The sequence below is a fragment of the Rattus norvegicus genome, chromosome 8 (assembly GCF_036323735.1).
Source record: "Rattus norvegicus strain BN/NHsdMcwi chromosome 8, GRCr8, whole genome shotgun sequence".
NCBI lineage: Eukaryota > Metazoa > Chordata > Mammalia > Rodentia > Muridae > Rattus > Rattus norvegicus.
Genome location: NC_086026.1, coordinates 82,423,359 through 82,443,804, shown reverse-complemented (window position 1 = coordinate 82,443,804; position 20,446 = coordinate 82,423,359). Strand labels below are relative to the sequence as shown.

The 20,446-nt window shown below is 44.9% G+C and overlaps 1 protein-coding gene across 4 annotated transcripts in view; it reads right to left on the bottom strand.

The window, feature by feature from the left end:
• The window catches only part of Prtg (protogenin), a 109,507-nt gene extending 94,808 nt beyond the window's left edge, over nt 1-14,699 (bottom strand). For 2 of the 4 annotated variants that reach the window (XR_010053966.1, XM_039081517.2), the window contains exons 1-2: nt 14,562-14,699; nt 12,378-12,680 (exon numbers count right to left, since the gene is read on the bottom strand). Coding sequence is in view for 3 of the 4 variants with exons in the window: in XM_039081517.2 (XP_038937445.1) it covers nt 12,378-12,680; nt 14,562-14,637 (379 nt within the window). In the remaining variant the exon portion in view is untranslated. Of the gene's footprint in view, nt 1-12,377; nt 13,040-14,561 lie in introns of those variants that run through there. The other 2 variants (NM_001037651.2, XM_039081518.2) reach the window with 2 other exon arrangements.
• Between the last annotated feature and the right edge of the window lie 5,747 nt (nt 14,700-20,446).

Genomic DNA, 20,446 nt, shown 5'->3' with positions numbered 1-20,446 from the left:
CGTAAGAAGTAGTTTCAAGGCAGGGCTAAGGCATTACTCTGTTAGTAAAAGGCATGCCATGCCACTATAGGGACCAGAGTTCAAATCCGTGGAACTATTAAGGAAGCCAGCTTGGTCATTTGTACCTGCAATTCCAGTCCCCTTGGGGGTGAACAAAAGCATCTCTGTAGTTTGCTGGCTACATTGTTTTCTCTCTTAAACACAACTTTTCTCTGTGTCTTTTTAAATATAACAGTGCAACTGTAACAATATGTCTCTCTTGACTCAAATCTCTTATAAAAAAAAAAACTTCACAAACAGAAAACTGGCTTTATAAACAGACACTTTCACACTGAAATCTTTGGGGTATATGCTTTTTTTCAAAATTGTATTATTTTAAGTATATGTTCACTTTGCCGACCTGAGAGTCTGCCCACAGAAGCCAGAAGTGGGTGTGGGATTCTCTGGAACTGGAGTTACAGACAGGGTGTGAGATGTTTTGAAGGAGCAGCCAGTATTCTTAACCACTGACTGAGCCATCGCTCCAACAACAGTCTTTGTAGCAATAGTCTGTTGCATACAGACCAGTGCCCTACCACAGCTACAAGCTTCTGATGCAGAGTGAAACAGAGTAACTGAATGGTTCAAAAGTTACAGAATCCAAAACAGGAGTTGAGAGGTTCTTTCCTTGGGCTCATGGTAGTGGCTTCACAGACTCCATCAGCATTCATTTTAAATAGTGTGGCTCCCCCAGGCAGACCAGGGACTGCATTCAGGCAACATAAAATAGAATGGCAGTTTAGCTATGTACATGACATTAACTACATTTCTGATAATCATTATGACAACTGTTGGAAGGGTCAAGAAACATCAAAAGCAAGGGCAATACTGTAGTGACTGCCCAGCCCACCGCTCCCTTTATGAGCCCATACATGACCTTGAAACAGCGATTCTCTAACTGAGTTGTGACCCCTTTGGGCCACATATCAGATATCCACATTACAATTCATACAGTAGCAAAATGACAATTATGAAATAGCAATGAAATAAGTTTATGGTTAGGGGTCATGACATCATGAAGAACTCTATTAAAGGTCTTAAGCATTAGGAAGGTTGAGAGCCACTGCCATAAACTATTTGTCTAAAAAATTCAAAGATACTATTTTACTACATCTTAGAAGTATGGTTTTGCCATTTACAAGGCAGGGTTGGGGCATTGCTCCGTTGGTAAAATGCATGCCACACCAGCATATGGACCAGAGTTCAAATCCTCGGTACACACAAAGAAGCCAGCTGTGGCCAGGAGTAACTGTAATTCTAGGACCCTCAGCGTGGACAGACAGAAGCATCTCTGTAGCTTGCACACATCTCACCAGACTCCTACCTACTATTCAATGCAAGCCATGCTAGACACATAACACTAACATTTCCCAAGCCAAATATGACCTTTTCCCTATATTCTCTAGCTCAGCTGATGGCAATACCATTTACCACATCACTCAAACCAAAATCACCAGCATCCAGGCTGTGTCGGCGTTAGCTTGCTGATACTGTGCTAAAACACTGACGAAAACCAGCTTGAGGAGGAAAAGGTTTATTTCATCTTACAACTCTTAGATCTCTATCATGGGAAGAAGTCAGGGAAGGAACTCAATATAGGAACCAAAGCAGAGGCCATGGAGGAGTGCTGCTTACTTGCTTGCTCCTCCTGGTTTGCTCAGCCTGCTTTCTTATAAAACTCAGAACCACCTGCCCAGGGGTGACACCGCCTGAATGGACAGAACCCTCTCACATCAATCATTAACCCAGAAATGCCCAGCAGACTTGCCTGGAGGCAATCTGAAAGAGGCAATCTGTCAATTAAGGTTTCTTCTACCCAGATGACTCTAAACTTGTGTCAAATTGAGAAAAAATAGCAATCCACCACTGTGCAAGAGTGAGGCAGAGTGCAGAGCCTCAACGCAACAAAAATGTTGGGCAAGGATGGCAATTCACCTGCAATCCCGGCACAAGGGAGACAGAGACAGGTGAGAGGTCCCCAGTGCCCTCTCCCTCAATCACAAGCTCCTGCTTCAGTAAGAGTCCCCATCTCAAATAAAGAATAATGGTGGAAAACACTCAACAACTTTCTTATTGTTATTGTTGTTTTCCAAGGCACACAAACTAAAGCAGTAGTCACTACTGTTCTACAGGGAGACTGACAGACAGAAAAGGAAGGACACGAGGCGCTCCCAAACCCACACAAACATGAGTGTCATTTGTGTTTCACCTTTGGTTTTTTTTTGTTGTTGTTGTTTTGTTTTGTTTTTGTTTTTTTTTAAGATTTATTTATTATATATAACTACACTGTAGCTGTCTTCAGACACACCAGAAGAGGGCGTCTGGTCCCATTACAGATGGTTGTGAGCCACCACGTAGTTGCTGGGATTTGAACTCAGGACCTCTGGAAGAACAGTCAGGTGCTCTTAACTGCTGAGCCATCTCTCCAGCCCCTTTTGTTTTGTTTTCTTCTTTTTTATGAGAACATGCATGTGTGTGTACATGCACACACATGTCACATGTGTATGTGTGAGGGCATCACTATCCTGGGGCTGGTGTTCAGGTGGTTGTGAGCTACCAGACACCAGTGTTGGGAATAAAACTGGGGTCCTCTGAAAGGCAGTGAGTGGCTAACCACTGAGCCATCTCTCTAGCCCTGGCAGGTTTTATCTGAATCTCCCTGTTTTATTCCACTTATTGTAAATAATTATTTAGTTGCTTTATTTAGTATGTGCCTGCAGGCTCAAATGAGTGACTCTGTCTCAATTTACAAGTGGAAGAATAGTCAAAAATACCTGACACTAATCCCATAAGAAGAACAACAATATCAACCAACCAATCAGACCTCCAGGTCCAGGGATGGACCTATGTCTCCAGCCACATATGTAGCAAAACAAGGTCTTGTTGGGCATTAATGGGAGGAGAGGCCCTTGGTCCTGTCAAGGCTCAATGCCCCAGTGTAGGGGAATGTCAGGGTTGGGAGGTGGGAAGGGGTGGGTGGATGGGTGAGAGAGCACCCTCATGGAGGCAGGGGGAGGGGTGATGGGATGGTGGGTTTCTGGAGGGGAAACCAGGAAAGAAGATAACATTTAAAATGTAAATTTAAAAAATCCAATGAGGGGGCTGGAGAGATGGCTCAGCGGTTAAGAGCACCTGACTGCTCTTCCAGAGGTCCTGAGTTCAATTCCCAGCAACTACATGGTGGCTCACAACCCTCTGTAATGGGACCAGACGCCCTCTTCTGGTGTATCTGAAGACAGCTACAGTCTACTTATGTATAATAAATAAATCTTTAAAAAAAAAAAAATCCAGTGAAAGGGAAAAAAAGCAAAAAACAAAAAATAAAAAACAACAACAAAAGAAACCTGACACTAACTGCTGGCCCCAACATATGCTCACACACCACAGATACATACAAAATAGAGGGATATCTTTAATTTTAGTGTCACTTCTGTAATATTCCCTTTTCTATACTGTAGATTTGATAACTCTTTGAACATAAAAAAAAATTTCTACACAAGGAGACACACAGGCAGGCAAAGCATTTGTACATAAAAATATAAACTAAAAATCCAAAAAAATTAAAATTAAAAAATAAAGTCATGGGGTTGGGGATTTAGCTCAGTGGTAGAGCACTTGCCAAGCAAGCACAAGGCCCTGGGTTCGGTCCCCAGCTCTGAAAAAAAGAAAAAGAAAAAAAAAAGAAAGAAGCGGAAAAAAAATAAAGTCATATCCTATCACTTGGATAACTTCAAAAACACTGTTGGCCATCACACCAGCTTTAGTCAGAGTAGTTCCTCAACTAAAATTATGTTAAAGACATTACTAACTAACTAAGCAGTGAGGTGACGCCATGGGTAAAGACACCCGCTGGTAACCTGAGTGCTAGCTCGGACCCACATGGTGGCAGGAGAGACCGGACTCCTACAAGAGGTTCTCTGATTTCCACATGTGCACACATGCTTGAAAGCGCATCCACGCGCGCGCGCGCGTGCGCGCACACACACACACACACACACACACACATAATTTTTTAAAAGTTCATTCTACTTATTCAGAAAACAGTAGCTGGCTAAATATCTTAAGAAAAGCTGTGCCCCTGGGTTTTAGGGTTTTTTTTCCTTTCTTTTTTAACAACACCACTAACATGAAAGCATTTTTTTCTATTCTAAATCCACTTTGAGGTAAATATTTTAATCTCAATAACTTTAAACCCAATCAAAGAGACTCACTCTAATTCAGACTGAAAGCTAGGAGAAACTAAACCCCATCATTATTAAGAGATTCTGAGGACAGCGGTATAATCTGTTTCCACACAAATACATTAGCAAAGCTCAAGAGAAAGTCTTAACTTTATTTTTAAAACACAGAATCAAAAATAAGGTAAAATGCTAAACCAATATACATCAGAATTTACCACCAATATTTATAAAATTGTATACCACATGTGCAAACTCTCAAAGCATCTTAGCCTATGGGATTGAGCAGTCCCAGACAGATTAACACTACACCGTCCTAGAGTCTTAAAACTAGGGCCCGGAGGGATGGCTCCATGGTTAAGTGCACTTGCTGCAGAGGACCTAGCCAGCTCACAACTGCCTACAACCACAGTTCTGGATGCTCTAACACCCTCATCTGGCCTTAAAGGGCCCTGCACACACATGGTACACACACACACATGCAGGCAAACACTCAGACACATAAAATAAAAATAAATCATAAACAAATAGTCCTAGTCTAGCTGGGGATGCCTCTCAGTTGCCATGGGGAAGGCCCTGGGTTTAATCCCTGGTCCCATAAAAATAAACATAGATAAATAAAATACAAGTATCTAAATTATCTGTATTTGACTTTAATTCTCCCATGGACAAAGTCCAAAATGGTGTATTAGATACTACCCAAGTTACTTTAATTTTCTTCTCGGGAGCAAAAGAGTCTATTGCACAAATATGAGGACCTCCCACAGTCATATAAAAGGCAGGCACTGTAACCCAGAACCAGGGGACAGAGACAGGATGTTCTCCGGGGCTCATGGCCAGCCATACTCTTGCGTTAATGAACTTGGGGTTCAATGAGTCTCTACATCCCAGAAAAACAGCTGGGAAGAGGATGAAGAACACACTAGATGTTGACCTCCATACACACATGCACCCACAGGCATACATATGAACACACACAACACACATGCCATCTTTCTCAAGACGAAGGCTGAAATCTACCGGGTTCCTTTCCTGCCACTAATAAGTAGTCTAAAGCAAATATTTTAAAAAACAACCACTTGACATTTTGTCTGCAAACCTCCTTGTGTGCTGGTAACCACCAGTTGAGCTCAGTGCCTTCCCCTTTACTTGACCCCGGTACCCTCAAGATGCTACCATGCTCATATCCTTACCAGCAGAAAGGCATCTGCCTCAAACAACAATGTTGGGTCCTGCTGACTTATGGGAGGAGACTTGTGTTGACCATTCACCAACGCCAGCTACCACACAGCCAAGCCATACAGTGTGCAGAATGTCCCAGGAGACTCTCTTGAGTAGGCGTTTTCCTCCAGGCTGTCTGGGTTTTTGGTTGTGGCTGCTGGGAGGGATGAAGAGGCCAGGGACGCTGCAACACGTCATGGAAGGCACCAGATCGCACCAGATCGCACCAGATCGTACCACAGTGAGGCGTTACCTGGCTCAAAGCGCCAACTGTGGCAAAGCTTAGGAACTCTGAGAAATGGTATCCACCAGCAGAAAAACCTTTTTTCAACAAATTACTCACGAAATAAAGCAGCACTGCAGCGAAATAAAGTAAGCTTTCACAGACATTCTCTTTACCACAGCGCCTTGCACTAACCAGAGGATGCCATGTGAAATCAGGGTCCTGGGCAGTGCCCCAATCCCTACAGTCTACTGCTTCATCAACCCGATTCACCTAACTGCTGCCGACATTGACGATGCAAACACCTACAAACGTTCAGGAAGGGCAAGCCTCCCAGAAACTGACCAAACAAACAAACAAAAAGAAACGTTTTAAATCCACGCCTAGTCATCTGCATAGTCTGTAAGAATTTGGGTTTTTAAGGTTCATCAAAAGCAGACTCTAGGAATCCTAGGTTTCTTAAGGAATGTAAAAATAAGGAAAGAAATTTGTAAGATTAAGAGTCAGAGATTTTGGCCAGGGGGCCGGCCCCCACCGCCACCACGCATGCCCAGCCCACTAGCACCTCACTGCACCGCAGCACTGCACCACCACAGCGAGCCGCCAAAGCACGGCCGCACCGCACTGCACCGCAGCACCGCAGCACCCACTCCACCGCAGCACCAAACCACAGCAGCAGCACCTCAGGACACCGCAGCTCTGCAGCTCCGGAGAAACTGTGGAGCACTGTACCTGTTTGACACTATGTCCCCCTTCAAGCTGAGCGCGCTACCAGGCTAAGCATATGTATCTGCCTCCTTTCTCGCTTACCAACGCATAAGTTATGAATTTAAGCATACTTTATAATGAAGGGGCCAGACAATTTAAACTCAAAAAGTTGTAAAATAGACTTACTTGAGTTATTTTTAATATTATTTTTAAACTAAGTCATCAAAGTCGTTTTTAGGAAATTTAAGCATCAGGGCTGGAGAGATGGTTCAACAGTTAAGAGCACTCCTTACTCTCATAGAGGACCAGAGTTCAGTTTCCAACACCCATACAAAGATGCTCACAGCTGTCCCAAACACCCTCCAGTTTCAGGGATCCAGCAGCATCTGGGGGTACCATGCATATATGTGGCACATACATGCAGGCAGGCACTCACAAATAGACATAAAATAAAAATAAATATACCTTTTTTTTTTTTTTAGAGAGAGATCACGACTCGACGTGACTGATTATTCTGCAAGTAAGTCTCCATCAGTTTACTAGCTAAAAGCAATGATTCTAGCTGAGCACCCCTGGCTATAAGATAAAGATCACGTCTGCAAACTGTAGTTTAAAATACGGCCAGCAAGGAACGTCAAATGGATTTGACTCGTTGGCTGAAATACACATTAAACCTAAAGCCTTGCTTAAAAGATTAGTGTTCTGTTAGTCTCTTAAATTGCTATGTGCTTCCTTAACAGGCCTAGCTGTTAAATAAGGGAGCATAGATCCCCAGGGGTTGTACAAACAACCCCTGACTGTGAAGACTGCTCTTCAGAATCTCAGAGACAGTTGACCAAAAGGGTATAGATCCAGGACCCTTTCAAGGTTTCACTTAAAAATGGGCAGAAATAAAAAAAAACACATTAATGTGGTGTGTGTGTCTGTTTATCTGTCTGAGAGAGAGAGTGTGTGTGTGTGTATGTGTGTGTGTGTTGTCTGTGGTCTGTGTGTGTGTTTGTGTGTGTATGTATGTGTGTTATCTGTGTGTGTGTGTTGTCTGTGTGTGTGTTGTCAGTGTGTGTGTTGTCTATGTATGTGTGTATGTGTATGTGTATGTATGTATTGTCTGTGTATGTGTGTGTATGTGTATGTGTATGTTGTCTGTGTGTGTGTTGTCTGTGTGTGTGTGTGTGTGTGTGTGTGTGTCTGTCTGTCTGTCTGTCTGTCTGTCTGTCTTCAGGAAAGGAGAACTCTACCCCCTTGTTGGAGCCTGCTTTGCTTTAAAAAAAAAATCTACCAACTTTGAAAAGAAGGAGATAGTGTTACAAGTGGCATAAAATGAGAAGAGAATCACACACAGAGGAGGAAAAACTGGTTCTCTGACCCAGAGATTATCAGGGCCCTGATCCGCAGACCTTAAGCAGAAAGCTCCTGAGAGCCAAGCCTCCCTGGAGAAGCCTGCAGAAGGAGCCTGCAGCTCTTACTCAGCTCACTTCATGAATCCCGGCCATCTGGCAGAACTTAAACAGGTTAGTTCAAACCACCCTCTCTCTTCCTAGGCTGTCAGGAGGCAGCACTAGGCTTTGTTGGACAGTTTGTCATATTGGTCTCTCTAAATACCTATTCTATTCCCTTTATTTTTTCCCACATCCATTGGCTCAGAGTTCCACATTAGTGCTGCTGTCTGGGAACAGGTGGTTGTAAGTCTTTGTGTCTGCCCTCGAAGGCAAAACCCCGCTGTAACAAGGACACTGCAGGAAAACTTTGCCAGTTTGGGGTCCCAGATCTCTGATAAAATCCAACTATCTGAGCGATATTTTTATACTCTTATTCTCTTTTCCTCCGCCACGCCATTCCCTTTCTCAAACATTATTTTAAATGCTTTTGATGTCCTTTACATTTCAAAATAAAGTTTGGGTAATAAATTACGAAGGACTCTTTAAGGCGGAAACCTAAAGCCACGAAACAAAAATGCAAAGTGCCACACTGAACCAGCAGCACTTCCCTCTGGGAAGAATAACGCGGCCTACCAAAGACAGTGATTCTAGGCACTAAAAAGTTATAGAAATGTTCACCTAGACACCCTCCGCTGAGGCTGAAATTAATCTCAAATTTTAGAAAAATTAAGAAAAAAAACAGTATAAAGGTAAGGGAATTCTATGTTCATTTTTTAAGCCTTTGCCCTAGTTAAAAAGAAAAATCATGAAAACCCTAAACGGATTTGTGCCGTGTCCCGGCCAGCCAGAGGATCCCATTCCCACCTTTTATGGAAAGGAAACAAACAGACAGCTTCCTGTTCAATCCTCACTGATGGCCAGACTTTTACACATCACAGAACACGCCCGCCTCCTCCTTTACTCCCCTTATCTTAATTTAAACTTGTTGAAATATGAGACTGTTTTAGCACAGTAACGCTTTCCTCTGAGATTTATCTTACGCCAGCATTAAGGACACAAGGAACATCAATACAGCTCTCTGGTTACTCGGTATTCCTAAAATATTTTAATCGCAGTGTTTATATAAGGAAGACTTAGCACTCAAGTAGGTGAAATTCTGATGTACTAAAACTTAACATATTTACATTCGTAGGCCCTACTTTAAAGTTCTGATTACTATTCTATGCAAGTAGGAAGGGGTCTCCCCATACCACTCCCCCCTTTTCTAATTACATGAAAATATAAAAAGGGGGTCGACGAGATGGCTATCGATACAAAGGATTACTTTAAAAAAATAGCTATATATTATGTTAACCCTATGTTTTCCTTTTTAAAAAGGGATGCCTTAGCAAAACTAAGCTAGACACATTCTTTTGTGCTTGGGTGAACAACCGGAAAGCCAAGCCTCCAGGCCTTAGGGAAGAGCCTTGTGCCGATGTGCCCGGAGATAAGGTCCCATAGTGACACTTAAGGAAGGGCCAGCTCCCTTTGGAATTTCTGCATTCCTCAAGAACAATTCATGGCAATAAGCAACTTTGCAGAAGAGCCACATGAAAGCTGGGGCCAATGAATGAGGGTCATCTGCTCTTTATCACAGGGTAAACCTCACCCTGGCCAGGGTCTAACCTTTTAACCCTGCCGATTCCTAATTTACACATGAATAATGGAATTCTAGCCCAGAGTGCAACTTTCTGATTCTAGCCTGCTAAATTCAGAAACTAAGACTCAGCCTGTGTGTTAAAACAAAAAAACAAAAACAAACTACAAAAACAAAAAGATGTTAAGAGTGTCACAGATTAAAGTTTAAGATTCCAGAAGGCTACTACCACTAAACCAAAGGATGCATTGGCTCATAAAACCCCTAAGAAAACAAAAAGAACACTGTGCCCTGGTGCTATCACTAAGTGGAAGAATAACACACACAGACACACACACACACACACGCACGCACACACACACACACACACACACCAACAGAACACCCACTTAATACTTCCCTGGTCTTCCTGCTCACTTTGGATAACATCTGCACAGGAAGAGTGATTAGAGCCCCTGTCACAAGACACTCCTTCTTAAACATCAAAACTATGAATCCAGGATCACTGGGAGCCTTCTTATTTTTAAAGAGTAATCTAAATTTAAATCTGCTGTTCGCTTCTCGATTTAAATACGTAACAGGGGGTTGGGGATTTAGCTCAGTGGTAGAGCGTTTGCCTAGCAAGCACAAGGCCCTGGGTTCGGTCCCCAGCTCCAAAAATAAATAAATAAATAAATAAATAAATCCGTAACAGTCCCCAACCAAAGCAAGAAATATTCTAAACCCTTAACCCTCGGGGATTTGTTTGTTTGTGAGACCCTGTGAGATGGATCAGACAGGGTCTTGATATATAGTCCAAACTGGCCTAGACCTAACTCACCACCCTCCTCAGCCTTCCACATGACGGGATCACAGATATGGACCACACCTGACTTTTCAATTTATATTTATAATAAGAAGATGAGGTCATCTACTTCCCCACCATACTTTGCAAAGTGATGAATGTCTATGTATTATTAATAAAAATGTTAAAGATACAAAAATGTGAAGATAAAATGGCAAAAGCCTTTTGTGTGATTGGTTGGAGTTTTTTATTTCAGATTTGCTTTGGGGACTTGGGCCTGAACCCAGACACCCATGCATGCCAAACACATGTCCAACACTGTGCCACAAACCCAGCCCTTGGTCCTAATGTTTGCTTCCTTTCCAATTTTATGTAAGGAGTCAGAGCTGGGTGAGCTATGGGACCTGTCTGTCTCAGGAGGTCCTGGAAACAAGGGTGGTCCTGATAAACGTTTGTCTTTAAGTCCTCTGTCCACTCGCCTCCACCACCCTCTTCCCCACAAAAGCAACCCACGCTACAGTGCCTTGGTGTGGCAAAATCAAAATGAAAAAATTCTTGGCATGACAAAATTGAAAAGGCAAATAATAGCACGAATCTGGAAAGATGCAAACACAAGAATCCCTCAGTGATTGTACATTAGACAGGACTCAGACGAACAGAGCGTAAGGTTAAAATGCACATTCTCCTCAAAGTGGATCTATAAGGTAAAACCAGTATTCAATGAAGAAGGATTACTGCCCAGTGACCATAGCCAAAGGAAATCAGCAGGTGGGGTGGGATGTTGGGGATGGAGTTTATTAGAAATCTTTTCACTATTATGTTCTTTAGTAGGGGTCCGGGGTGGGTGGGGGTGGGGCTAGGTTTGGAAGCATCTCTAATCTGCCACAAATATTTCAACACAAATATTTCTCTGCTTGCAGTTCTTTTCCACGACTCATCCCCACTGCGCAAATTACACCAAGGACTTCTCTAAGCACAGCAGAAACATTCCAGTGAGCTGTAGCTAAAGTCACCTGGGAATCTCTGACGCTACCTTCCAAGCTTCTGTTGTGTAGACCTTGGACAGACCACTCCCTGAAGCCTCTGTGGTTATCTCAAGAATGTGCTCTTCCTGTCGAACGCGTTATGAACGGGTCAGTGTGTGTACAGTGCAGAACCTGACCTTTCTGGGTTAACAACATGGCTAGACTGGAACGCTCTTGCCACCAGCCCTGCTTGTTGAATATTGCTTGGTCACCTGAAGAGGTGGTGACCTTCAGGAGTTCCCTTCCCTGTCCTAGGCCCACCCTGACACCCTGAAGCCGTTGCCAAGTTAACCACCATCCAGAGGATCACTTACGCTGACTGTTTGCTCAGTAAGAAACGAGCAGATGTGGGGGCTGGAGAGATGGCTCAGCAGTTAGGAGCATTGGCTTCTCTTCCAGAGGACCCAGGTTCAATTCCCAGCACCCACATGACAGCTTACAGCTGCCTCTAACTCCAGTTTTAGGGGATCTGACACCCTTATACCAATGTACATTCAGGCAAAATACCAATGCACAAAATAAATAAATAAATAAATAAATAAATAAATAAATAAATAAATAAATAAATGCAAAATTTAAAAGTTACAAAAACAAAACAAAAGAGCAAATCTGACCTAATTCCATTAGGCCTAAGACAGAAACAGCTGCAATATCTTTTCCTCCCAACTGGAAAAGACTAGAACTACTTCAAAGGCCGGAGAGTTACTAACCAATGCCCTCTCTTGCAATCACAAAGCAACATGGGTGATCTAAGGGCAGTCTGAGATGGAAGGTTGGGCTGTAAGAAAGATTTAGCACTCGAGAGCCAGCCACACAGCAGAAAGATTTATTTGTGGTTGTTTCCACTCGGTGATTGCTAAAAGGTTAAAAATTTTACAGCAGCTTTGTTCGCACCGGCAGACTTCCCCACGTTATTCTTACAGTGAGCGACATTAGAAGGTGGATAGGCCTACCTGGTTAGGTTTCCCTTTACGCTGTGTTCAAAGTCGAATTTGAGTTTGCTTCCCAACCAGTCAAGTTTTCATGCATAGATTTCTCTGCATACCTCCCTTAGGGCCAGCTAATATCATCTCTGGTGAAATTCTTAATGTGTGCATGATTTTAGTGCTATTCGTAAGTCAGCTTAAAAAAGAAAATTCTAACAATGAAAACCGTTAACCACCAAGAAGAATTTAAACACTTACTTGACAATGTCAGATGAGCTTTCTGACTAAGAATGGCCCCATATTTGTTCACAGCCAAGCACTGATAAAATCCTTCATCCGATTGCTCTCCCCGCCTGCCTTCCGCCTCACTGATGTATAAAGAGCCGTTAGATAGAACCTGGATCCGTTTATTTTCAGACAATTTTGCTCCATTTTTCAACCAGGTGACCTTAATGGGACCTTCTCCATGGGCCTGGCAATCTAAGAAGACTGGGTCTTTCCTTGTGACCGTTGCGTCCTGTGGTTCTTTCATGAAGAACAGTTCGCTAAAGCTCCACACTCCTGCAAAGGAAAAACAGGGAGAAAAGAGGTATATCCAGAATTACAGGTATAAAATAATTTAGCACACAACTGTAAAAACACCTATTCGTGGTAGAAGGCAGTTTCTCCAGCCATGATGGTCACCTTCCAAGGACCTTAATAACCACAAACCCTTCCAACAACTCAAAACACGGGAAGATTCTAATACCTTTTATGCAGCCTAAAAGTTTGGTTCTCAGGTTTCTCGCCAGAGACCCAAAATCATCAGAACCTACTAGCACAGGTCGTTTTGCTACTTTTACAAGCTTGTCAAAAAGATCTTGAACAGGGTTAGGTCATAAAAGTCTAATTTTACAAGAAATCATTAGCAAAACTCCCAACTCTGTGAACAAGCGAGTTTATTTCCTTGTCTCTTGAAGTGTTTTTGGAGAAACCCCCGGCACCTACTCCTTTGGGAAATACGTTTATCTTTAGTGACAAATTACAAGTTTGCATTTTTTTTTTTCCTATCTGCCCTTTTACAGCAGGGATGCTGTCTCCTCTCCTTAAAAAGAAATCCATTTACTTCATTTCTGCCAAGCCAGCTAGGTATTTAAAGGGCACACAATAGACTTTGAAAAGTTGGTAACTCGCCGCTTGTACTCAGTGGGTGATCGGATTAGGAAACCTTTATTTCAATGTTTTAGTGCTACCAACTGTTGGGGAAAAAAATGCGTGACTAATTGGTCCTTACTGTCTAAGAGGGATAGGAGATTGCTTAATCAACCAATACACATTTTTATCAGAGCAGAGGAAATGCTTTATCCAATCATACACAAGCCCTAAAGTCCCCCAGAATAAAGCATTCGTCGCCTCCTGCCGTCGCATGTTGAACTGAGCCAATAAAAAATTAGGGGTCTTGGTGAGAGATTTGTTTTAACACTTCTTCTGGTCAGTTCGAGGCCCTGATTACATATACCTAGCAATGATTCATTTGTTTCTGATCAAGACTGATCCTGAAAACCTCAGAGTCTGAGTCTGCAGACTTCCCCTAAGGTCTGCCCTGGGCGGCTACCCCAACAGCCCCGTGCAGCACGCACTACTCCGGAAGACGCCCATTGTGTTTCTGAGCCGCATCCCACTTTGATCCTTTCTCTTACTAACTGAAACTAACTCCTCCAGGAAAAAAAAAAAAGATAAGAAAGAAAAAAAATGAAAGAAAAGAGGAGGAAGAGAAACCACTGATTGTAACTTACAAATGAATAACTCAAGCCCCTTTCGTCAAAGACCCTCCTTTCCCTAATATATTCACTTTTCATTTTTCTGTCCTTGAAGAAACTGCAGAAAGGGAAATAAATAAATTCATGCAAGTTTGTGCAAGGTTAATCTGGAGGTTTCAGGGACCTCTAGCCGGAACCCCAAAGACCTACATGCAGAAAGTAAGTTCTAGCTAGACACCTTTCTCCCTGGCTCTCTTGGGACACAAATGGGCCATACAACTTTCAAGCTCCTTCTCTTTGCAATTTCATCCTCCCATCTTCTTGCCCAGTTTGGAGCTGCGGAAACGCGGAGCGCCCAGCTCGGCCCGGGTGAGACCTGGAGGAACCCCACTGCAATCCCTGGAAACGGCGCGCAACCGCGGCGCCCCCCTGCGTGGCGAGTCTGCCACTCAGGAAACAATATAAATAAAACCACGTGCGGCCGCGGCCGGGGAGGCAGCGCGGAGCCCCCAGCTGGCTGCAGCTCGGACAATGGCATGAGCAGGGCGAGTGGACAGCGGCTCCAGGGAGACTCGGCCTCGGTCGAGGAGCGCTGAGAGCGCGCATCCCGAGAGAATCCTGGCCGGTCACACCACCCCGGGCATCCCAGCCCGTCCCCCTCCCCGCGCACGGTCGCGCACACTCGCATGGGGAGCGCGCCCACCTGGAACCGAGCCGAGCGGCGGCAGTAGCAGCAACAGCAGCAGGGGCAGCATCCCCGGGCGCACGGGAGGCGCCATTCAGCGGGGCTGCGCGGGCATGCTCCCGGGCTGTTCGCCCGCGCCCGCTGCTCCCGCTGCTCTCCTGGACCCGCAGCTCCTGCTGCAACCCGCTGCTCCGGCGTGGCGAGGCGACGCGCCGCTTGCAGGCGCACGGAGCCCCGCGAGTGCGCCAGGCCGCGGGGACCACGCGCGCCGCGTCCAGCCGGGGGCGGAGGGAGGCTGTAGAGGGCGGCGCAGTGGACAGCCTGGCCGGCCGGGGACTACTTTCTACATCTGGCCCCTGGGCCCCGCACGGCGAGGTCGGAGCTGCTGGCGGAGGGACACGCTGAGATCGCCTGGACGACCCCGGGGACAGGGGGAGGGCCCCGCCGGACAATGCACCTGGGGGTCAAGCCCCCGCCCCTCGGCCTGCGCGCCACGGCCGGCCACCGGGCCACAAAGGCCAATCCTCCTGGCCGCGGCCAGCCCCCCGGGGCCCTTCTCCCTCCTACGGGCCAGTTGAGGATTCTGCACGGAGGAGGGGGTTGGGGTGGAGGGATGGTGTTGAGAGATGTGGAAAGGCCGGAGACTTCTCCCCTGATGGCCCCCTGCCCATCCCCCTGCCTTGTTCACCCGCCCAGGCCCTGTTCAGGGAAGCCCAGTTCCTACTTCTGAGGCTTGTCAGCGCCCCTGGAGGCATCCTATGGCGACAACCCCCACCCCCCAACTACCACCCACATTTGGAGAATGTTCTTATCTTCTCTGGTCTCATCAGATACAGCCGTGGCTTCAAAATCATCTTAGAGAGCCCTAGAATTAGCAGTTACTTTCGGGGAGTGGGGAGACGTTTTAACTCTGCTTCAAGTTAATTAAGTTTTTAATGTGTGAGAACTAAGCGCAGAAAGGGCCCTGTTCTGAGAGCAGAAGCGAGATCAGGGGCTGTGCAGAGCTTGCTGTGCTAGGCCAGACTTTGGTGGGTTACCTGCTTAAAAGTTAGGCTGATGAAAGAAGACACCAACGATGGGAATTTGTTCACAGCTCTTGAAATTAATTAAGGATAACCCAGAGGAGTCGAAACGTACATTTAAAGAGGGCGGGCTAACAGGGGGGGCTACCGTATGGAGCCTACAGAGCCTTTACACGTGGATTAGCGTTTGCTAATCCCGATCTAAATCTTTGGCACATGACGAGGGCACAGGCTAAAAGCTAACTTTAATTAAAGCCGCTGACGGAAATCTAGCTTTTGTCACTAACTGCCTTTAGCAAGTTCCAGGAATCCTCCGGATTGCGTGGGGGGAGGGGGGAGTGGGAGAGAGGAGTGTGGTTTTGGAAATCCATTAGGACTCTCTCACTACTTACCCTAAAATTTAAGAAAAGTCAATCTACTTTGCAATTTCATTTTAACCCTGTGTAAAACAACAGCACCCTTGGCTCTGTTGCGTCCAAACTCGCCTTATAATTTAGATGAGTTCGAACAATTTCTAAACCTCAGAATATAAATTCGTGGAGAAACAAAAAGTAACTACTGACTTTTAATTTACATTTTTGTTTAGGTTGTCTTGAAGCAGGGTCTCACTTTGTAGACCAGACAAACATGGACCTCACTTGTATGTGGTCTAGGCTGGCCTAGCATAGGCTTGAGTCAGTTTTCCCAGACTGGCTAGATTCTTCTTTATTATATGATTTTTTTTTCTTCTCCCTCTGGACTTCCTGTTCTTAGTTCCAGTCGACCCCAAGTATTTCTGTTTCCTGGATAAGATGTGTTACTAAAATGTTTTTATTCCGTTTCAGCCAGGGACCTTTAATGACTTGGGACATGGTGTTGCTTTGAGGAATAGTGTTTGCATGCTAAACCAAGTTGAACGTGTATTTACTGCACCACCGGACAGGAGTAGAGTTCCTCTGACCGTGTATATTATCCACAGTGTTTCAAAAGTTTTCATATGTACCCATTGGCCTCCCGTGATGAACCTGTGAGGTAAATAGAGAAGGCGGGAGGAGGAAAAAAGTTTATTTTATCTCACAGCTAACAGTCCATCACTGAGGGAAGTCAGAGCAGGAACCTGGAGGCAGGAAGCAGAGATCATTGAGGACTACTATTTCCTGGCTGGTCAGAGTGTGTGTGTGTGTGTGTGTGTGTGTGTGTGTGTGTGTGTGTGTGTGTGTGTGTGTTTAATACAGCATCCAGGACCACCAAGCCCAGGAGTGGCACCACCCGCAGTGAGCAGGACTTTACTGCATCAACCCTTAGTTAAGAACGCAAAGCACAGGCTTGCCCATAGGCAAGTATGAAGGGGACATTTATTCAATTAAGTTTCCCTCTCCCAAATGATGCTGACTTGGGCCAAGTTGACATACTAGCCAGCACCAGATCTCCTCGTAAGTAATATCTCCTATTTAATTTGAGGAAATAGATTTAGCCAAGGTCACCCAGTAATAATTAATAACTTGGAGTCAGGGCTCATGTCTTGTGATTCTCCAGTTTTACCTGTTTTTGGTATAGAATCCTTTCTGCCTTTAAACTTCTCTTTCTAAGTGTTTTTTGTTTGTTTGTTTAGTGTGCTAGCGTTAGGACCCGGGGCCCCATATTTGCTAGGCAAGCACTGTATCACTGAGCCACACACCTCAACCCCCTGTCTTTTCTACTTTGTATCATTTTTAAGATTTATTTTTTATTTCCAAAAATGCATGAGTATCTTTGTGTGGTCTTGTGTTGGAGAGTATAGGTGACCATGGAGACCAGAAGAGGGTGTCAGACGCCCTAGAGCTGGATTTACATGTGGTTGAGCCTCTTGGACCGGGTGACACACAGCAAACTCAGTCCTCCGTAAAAGCTGTACATGCTCTCAACTGTTGAGCTATCTCTCTTTTTTTTTTTTTTATCCTGTCAAGCCAGGAGAGGAAGAGAGGGAGAGAGAGAGAGAGAGAGAGAGAGAGAGAGAGTGGAAGAGCGGAAGGAAGAGTGAGAGTGAGGAAAAAGAGTGAGAGTCTCCTGTAGCTTTATCGTGTCAAGCCAGGAGAGGAAGAGAGGGGGAGAGAGAGAGAGAGAGAGAGAGAGAGAGAGAGAGAGAGAGAGAGAGTGGAAGAGCGGAAGGAAGAGTGAGAGTGAGGAAAAAGAGTGAGTGAGCTATCTCTTACTTTTTTTTTTTTTTTTTTTTTTTTTTTTTTTTTACTTTTGGAAACAGGGTCTTATGTAGCAGAGACCAGCCTTGAACTCCTGATCTTCCTGCTTTCACCTTCCAAGGGCCACGAAACCACCATTCCCTCTTTATTCTGCAATTGGGGATAAAATCCAGGGTCTCTTGCATGCTGGGCAAGTCTCTACCAATTGACCTCTATCCTTAGTCTCCTTTGTCTACTTAAAAACAAGACAAACAAAAGAGACAGCTCAGCGGTTAAGAGCACTGACTGCTCTCCCAGAGGTCCTGAGTTCGATTCCCAGCAACCACATGGTGGCCCACAACCATCTGTGATGGAATCTGATTGCGTCTCCTGATGTGTCTGAAGACAGCAACAGGGTACTCAATTACATGAAATAAATAAGTAATTAAAAAACAAAAAACAAACAAAACAAACAAAAACTGAATAACATAGTCACATCTTACCCACTGCTCTCACATTATTATGCTCTCGCGTCATGTACTAAGTCCCACAGCTATTTCAGAGCTTACAATCGGGCTCTTAGAATGATGTAAAGTGTATGCTACGTACACTAGGCCATGCCACAGTGGTAAAGCCTGGTTTGGGGTTTCTGATACACTCAAGTTCAGATTTCAATATTTCATAAACAAGTTACGGAAGCTCTCAAACCTAATGTATTAATTAGTTAATTGATTAATGTAAAGGAGAATAATGCCAGTGGGCTTCGGGGATATCCTAGCGTGTGTGGGAAACACCCGCTACCTAGCTCTGTGAGTAATTGTCACTATTACTGTTTAGTAAGCAGACAGACCCACTAATGACAGACCTTTGTCCTTTCAGGCAGGCTTGATTTTGAAAGTTTATTTCTAAGAGTCAAATCTGGTTGACTTGGGAATGACTCTAGGAAGCTCCTTGAGTAGCGCCTTTGTGGTGCTGGAGGACTTAAGACCATGTGTGGAGCCTCCTAGGGTTTTCCCTTGGAGGATGATCTTACTGAGACAACTACTTACCCCCATTTTACTTTCATATTCTGAACAACGTCGCTGATTTCAGACTGAAAGAGTCGATCATTCACAGATACTGAGAGTACAGAACTGAAGGGCTCAGGGAAACGGCTCAGTGGGTAAAGTACTTGCTGCACAACCACAGAGACCGGAGCTCAGCTCCTCAGCAGCCACGTGAGACCCAGGCACAGCGGCGAGACCCAGGCACAGCGCTGAATATCTGTAACCCGAGCAACAGGGGAAGCAGAAAGGTGGGCCGTGGGCTCACTGGTGAGCCAGTCCAGCCAACTCGATGAGCTCCATGCTCTGCAAGAGACCCTGCCTTTAACAAGTAAGACGAACGGGCTGGACAGGTGACTCAGCAGTTAAGACCACTTACTCCTGGGGCTGGGGATTTAGCTCAGTGGTAGAATTCTTGCCTAGCAAGCGCAAGGCCCTGGGTTCGGTCCCCAGCTCCGAAAAAAAGAAAAGAAAAAATCTAAAGACCACTTACTCCTTACAGAAGACCTTATCCAGTTCCCAGTGCTTACAGGGGGGCTTCATAACCCTCTGTAACTTCAGTTCTGGGAATACAGTGACATTTTCTGTCCTCCCGGGGACACATGTAGTACACCTAGATGCATGGAGAGGTGGGATGGGAAGAAGATGCCCAACATCAACCATATATATACATGCATGCATACATACATATATACATACATACACAAACACATACACACGATACACATATACACACAAACATTCGTGCACTCCCACACTGAAATCTGGAGTAAGGTTGTGGGATATATTTAAATTTAATTTTGCTTTTGTCCCCGTTTGTTTGTTTTTACAAGAACAAGAAACTAGTTTCCCAAGTTTGTGGAGCCTGACACAACATCCAGAGGACACACCTGCAGTCAGGAGGCTGCAGGGCTGTGGCGTGATCTTCAAAGCCACTGACCCCTGAACATCGCAGTCTTTGCAGAAGAGCTCAAGTCAAAGTGTACTACAAGCAGCAAAATAATGGAGTTCTCAAATAGTTCCTAAGCGTCCCTGTAGTTAGAAGAGCAGATTGGGCCTGAATATTAGAATGTTAGGGCCTCCCTTCAGGGGTGTTGGGGATTTAGCTCAGTGGTAGAGCACTTGCCTAGCAAGCGCAAGGCCCTGGGTTCGGTCCCCAGCTCCGAAAAAAAAAATTAAAAAAAAAAAAAAAAAAGAAATCCCTTCAGGGCAAGCCTAGCAGCTACCATCAAACACCCTGAAATGAATGTTTGTGAGCGGGGGTTGTAACTGTTGTAGTGAGTGGTGCAGCTGCTATGAAAAGAGGATGGAAGCTACCCAAAGAGGAAACAATATGTCAGGAACCATCACACACGCTGTAAGTCCGGGACTGGGAAAGCTGGGACCTGAGGACCAAGTGTTTGGAGCAGATAACAATGCTCTGAAAAACAAAGCAAAACAAAACACAACAATCACTTAAACTGCATTTGTTTGTTCATTTATTTAGGTGTAGGGGTGTGTGTGTGTGTGTGTGTGTGTGTGTGTGTGTGTGTAAGTGTGTGTTTGTGAATTCAGCCCGTTCAGCTAAGTGGTAGGTACTCTTACCCACTGACAGCAAGAAAACAATGTGTGTGTGTGTGTGTGTGGTGTGTGTGGTGTGTGGTGTGTGTGTGTGTGTGATGTGTGTGTGTGGTATGTGTGTGTGTGTGTGTGGTGTGTGGTGT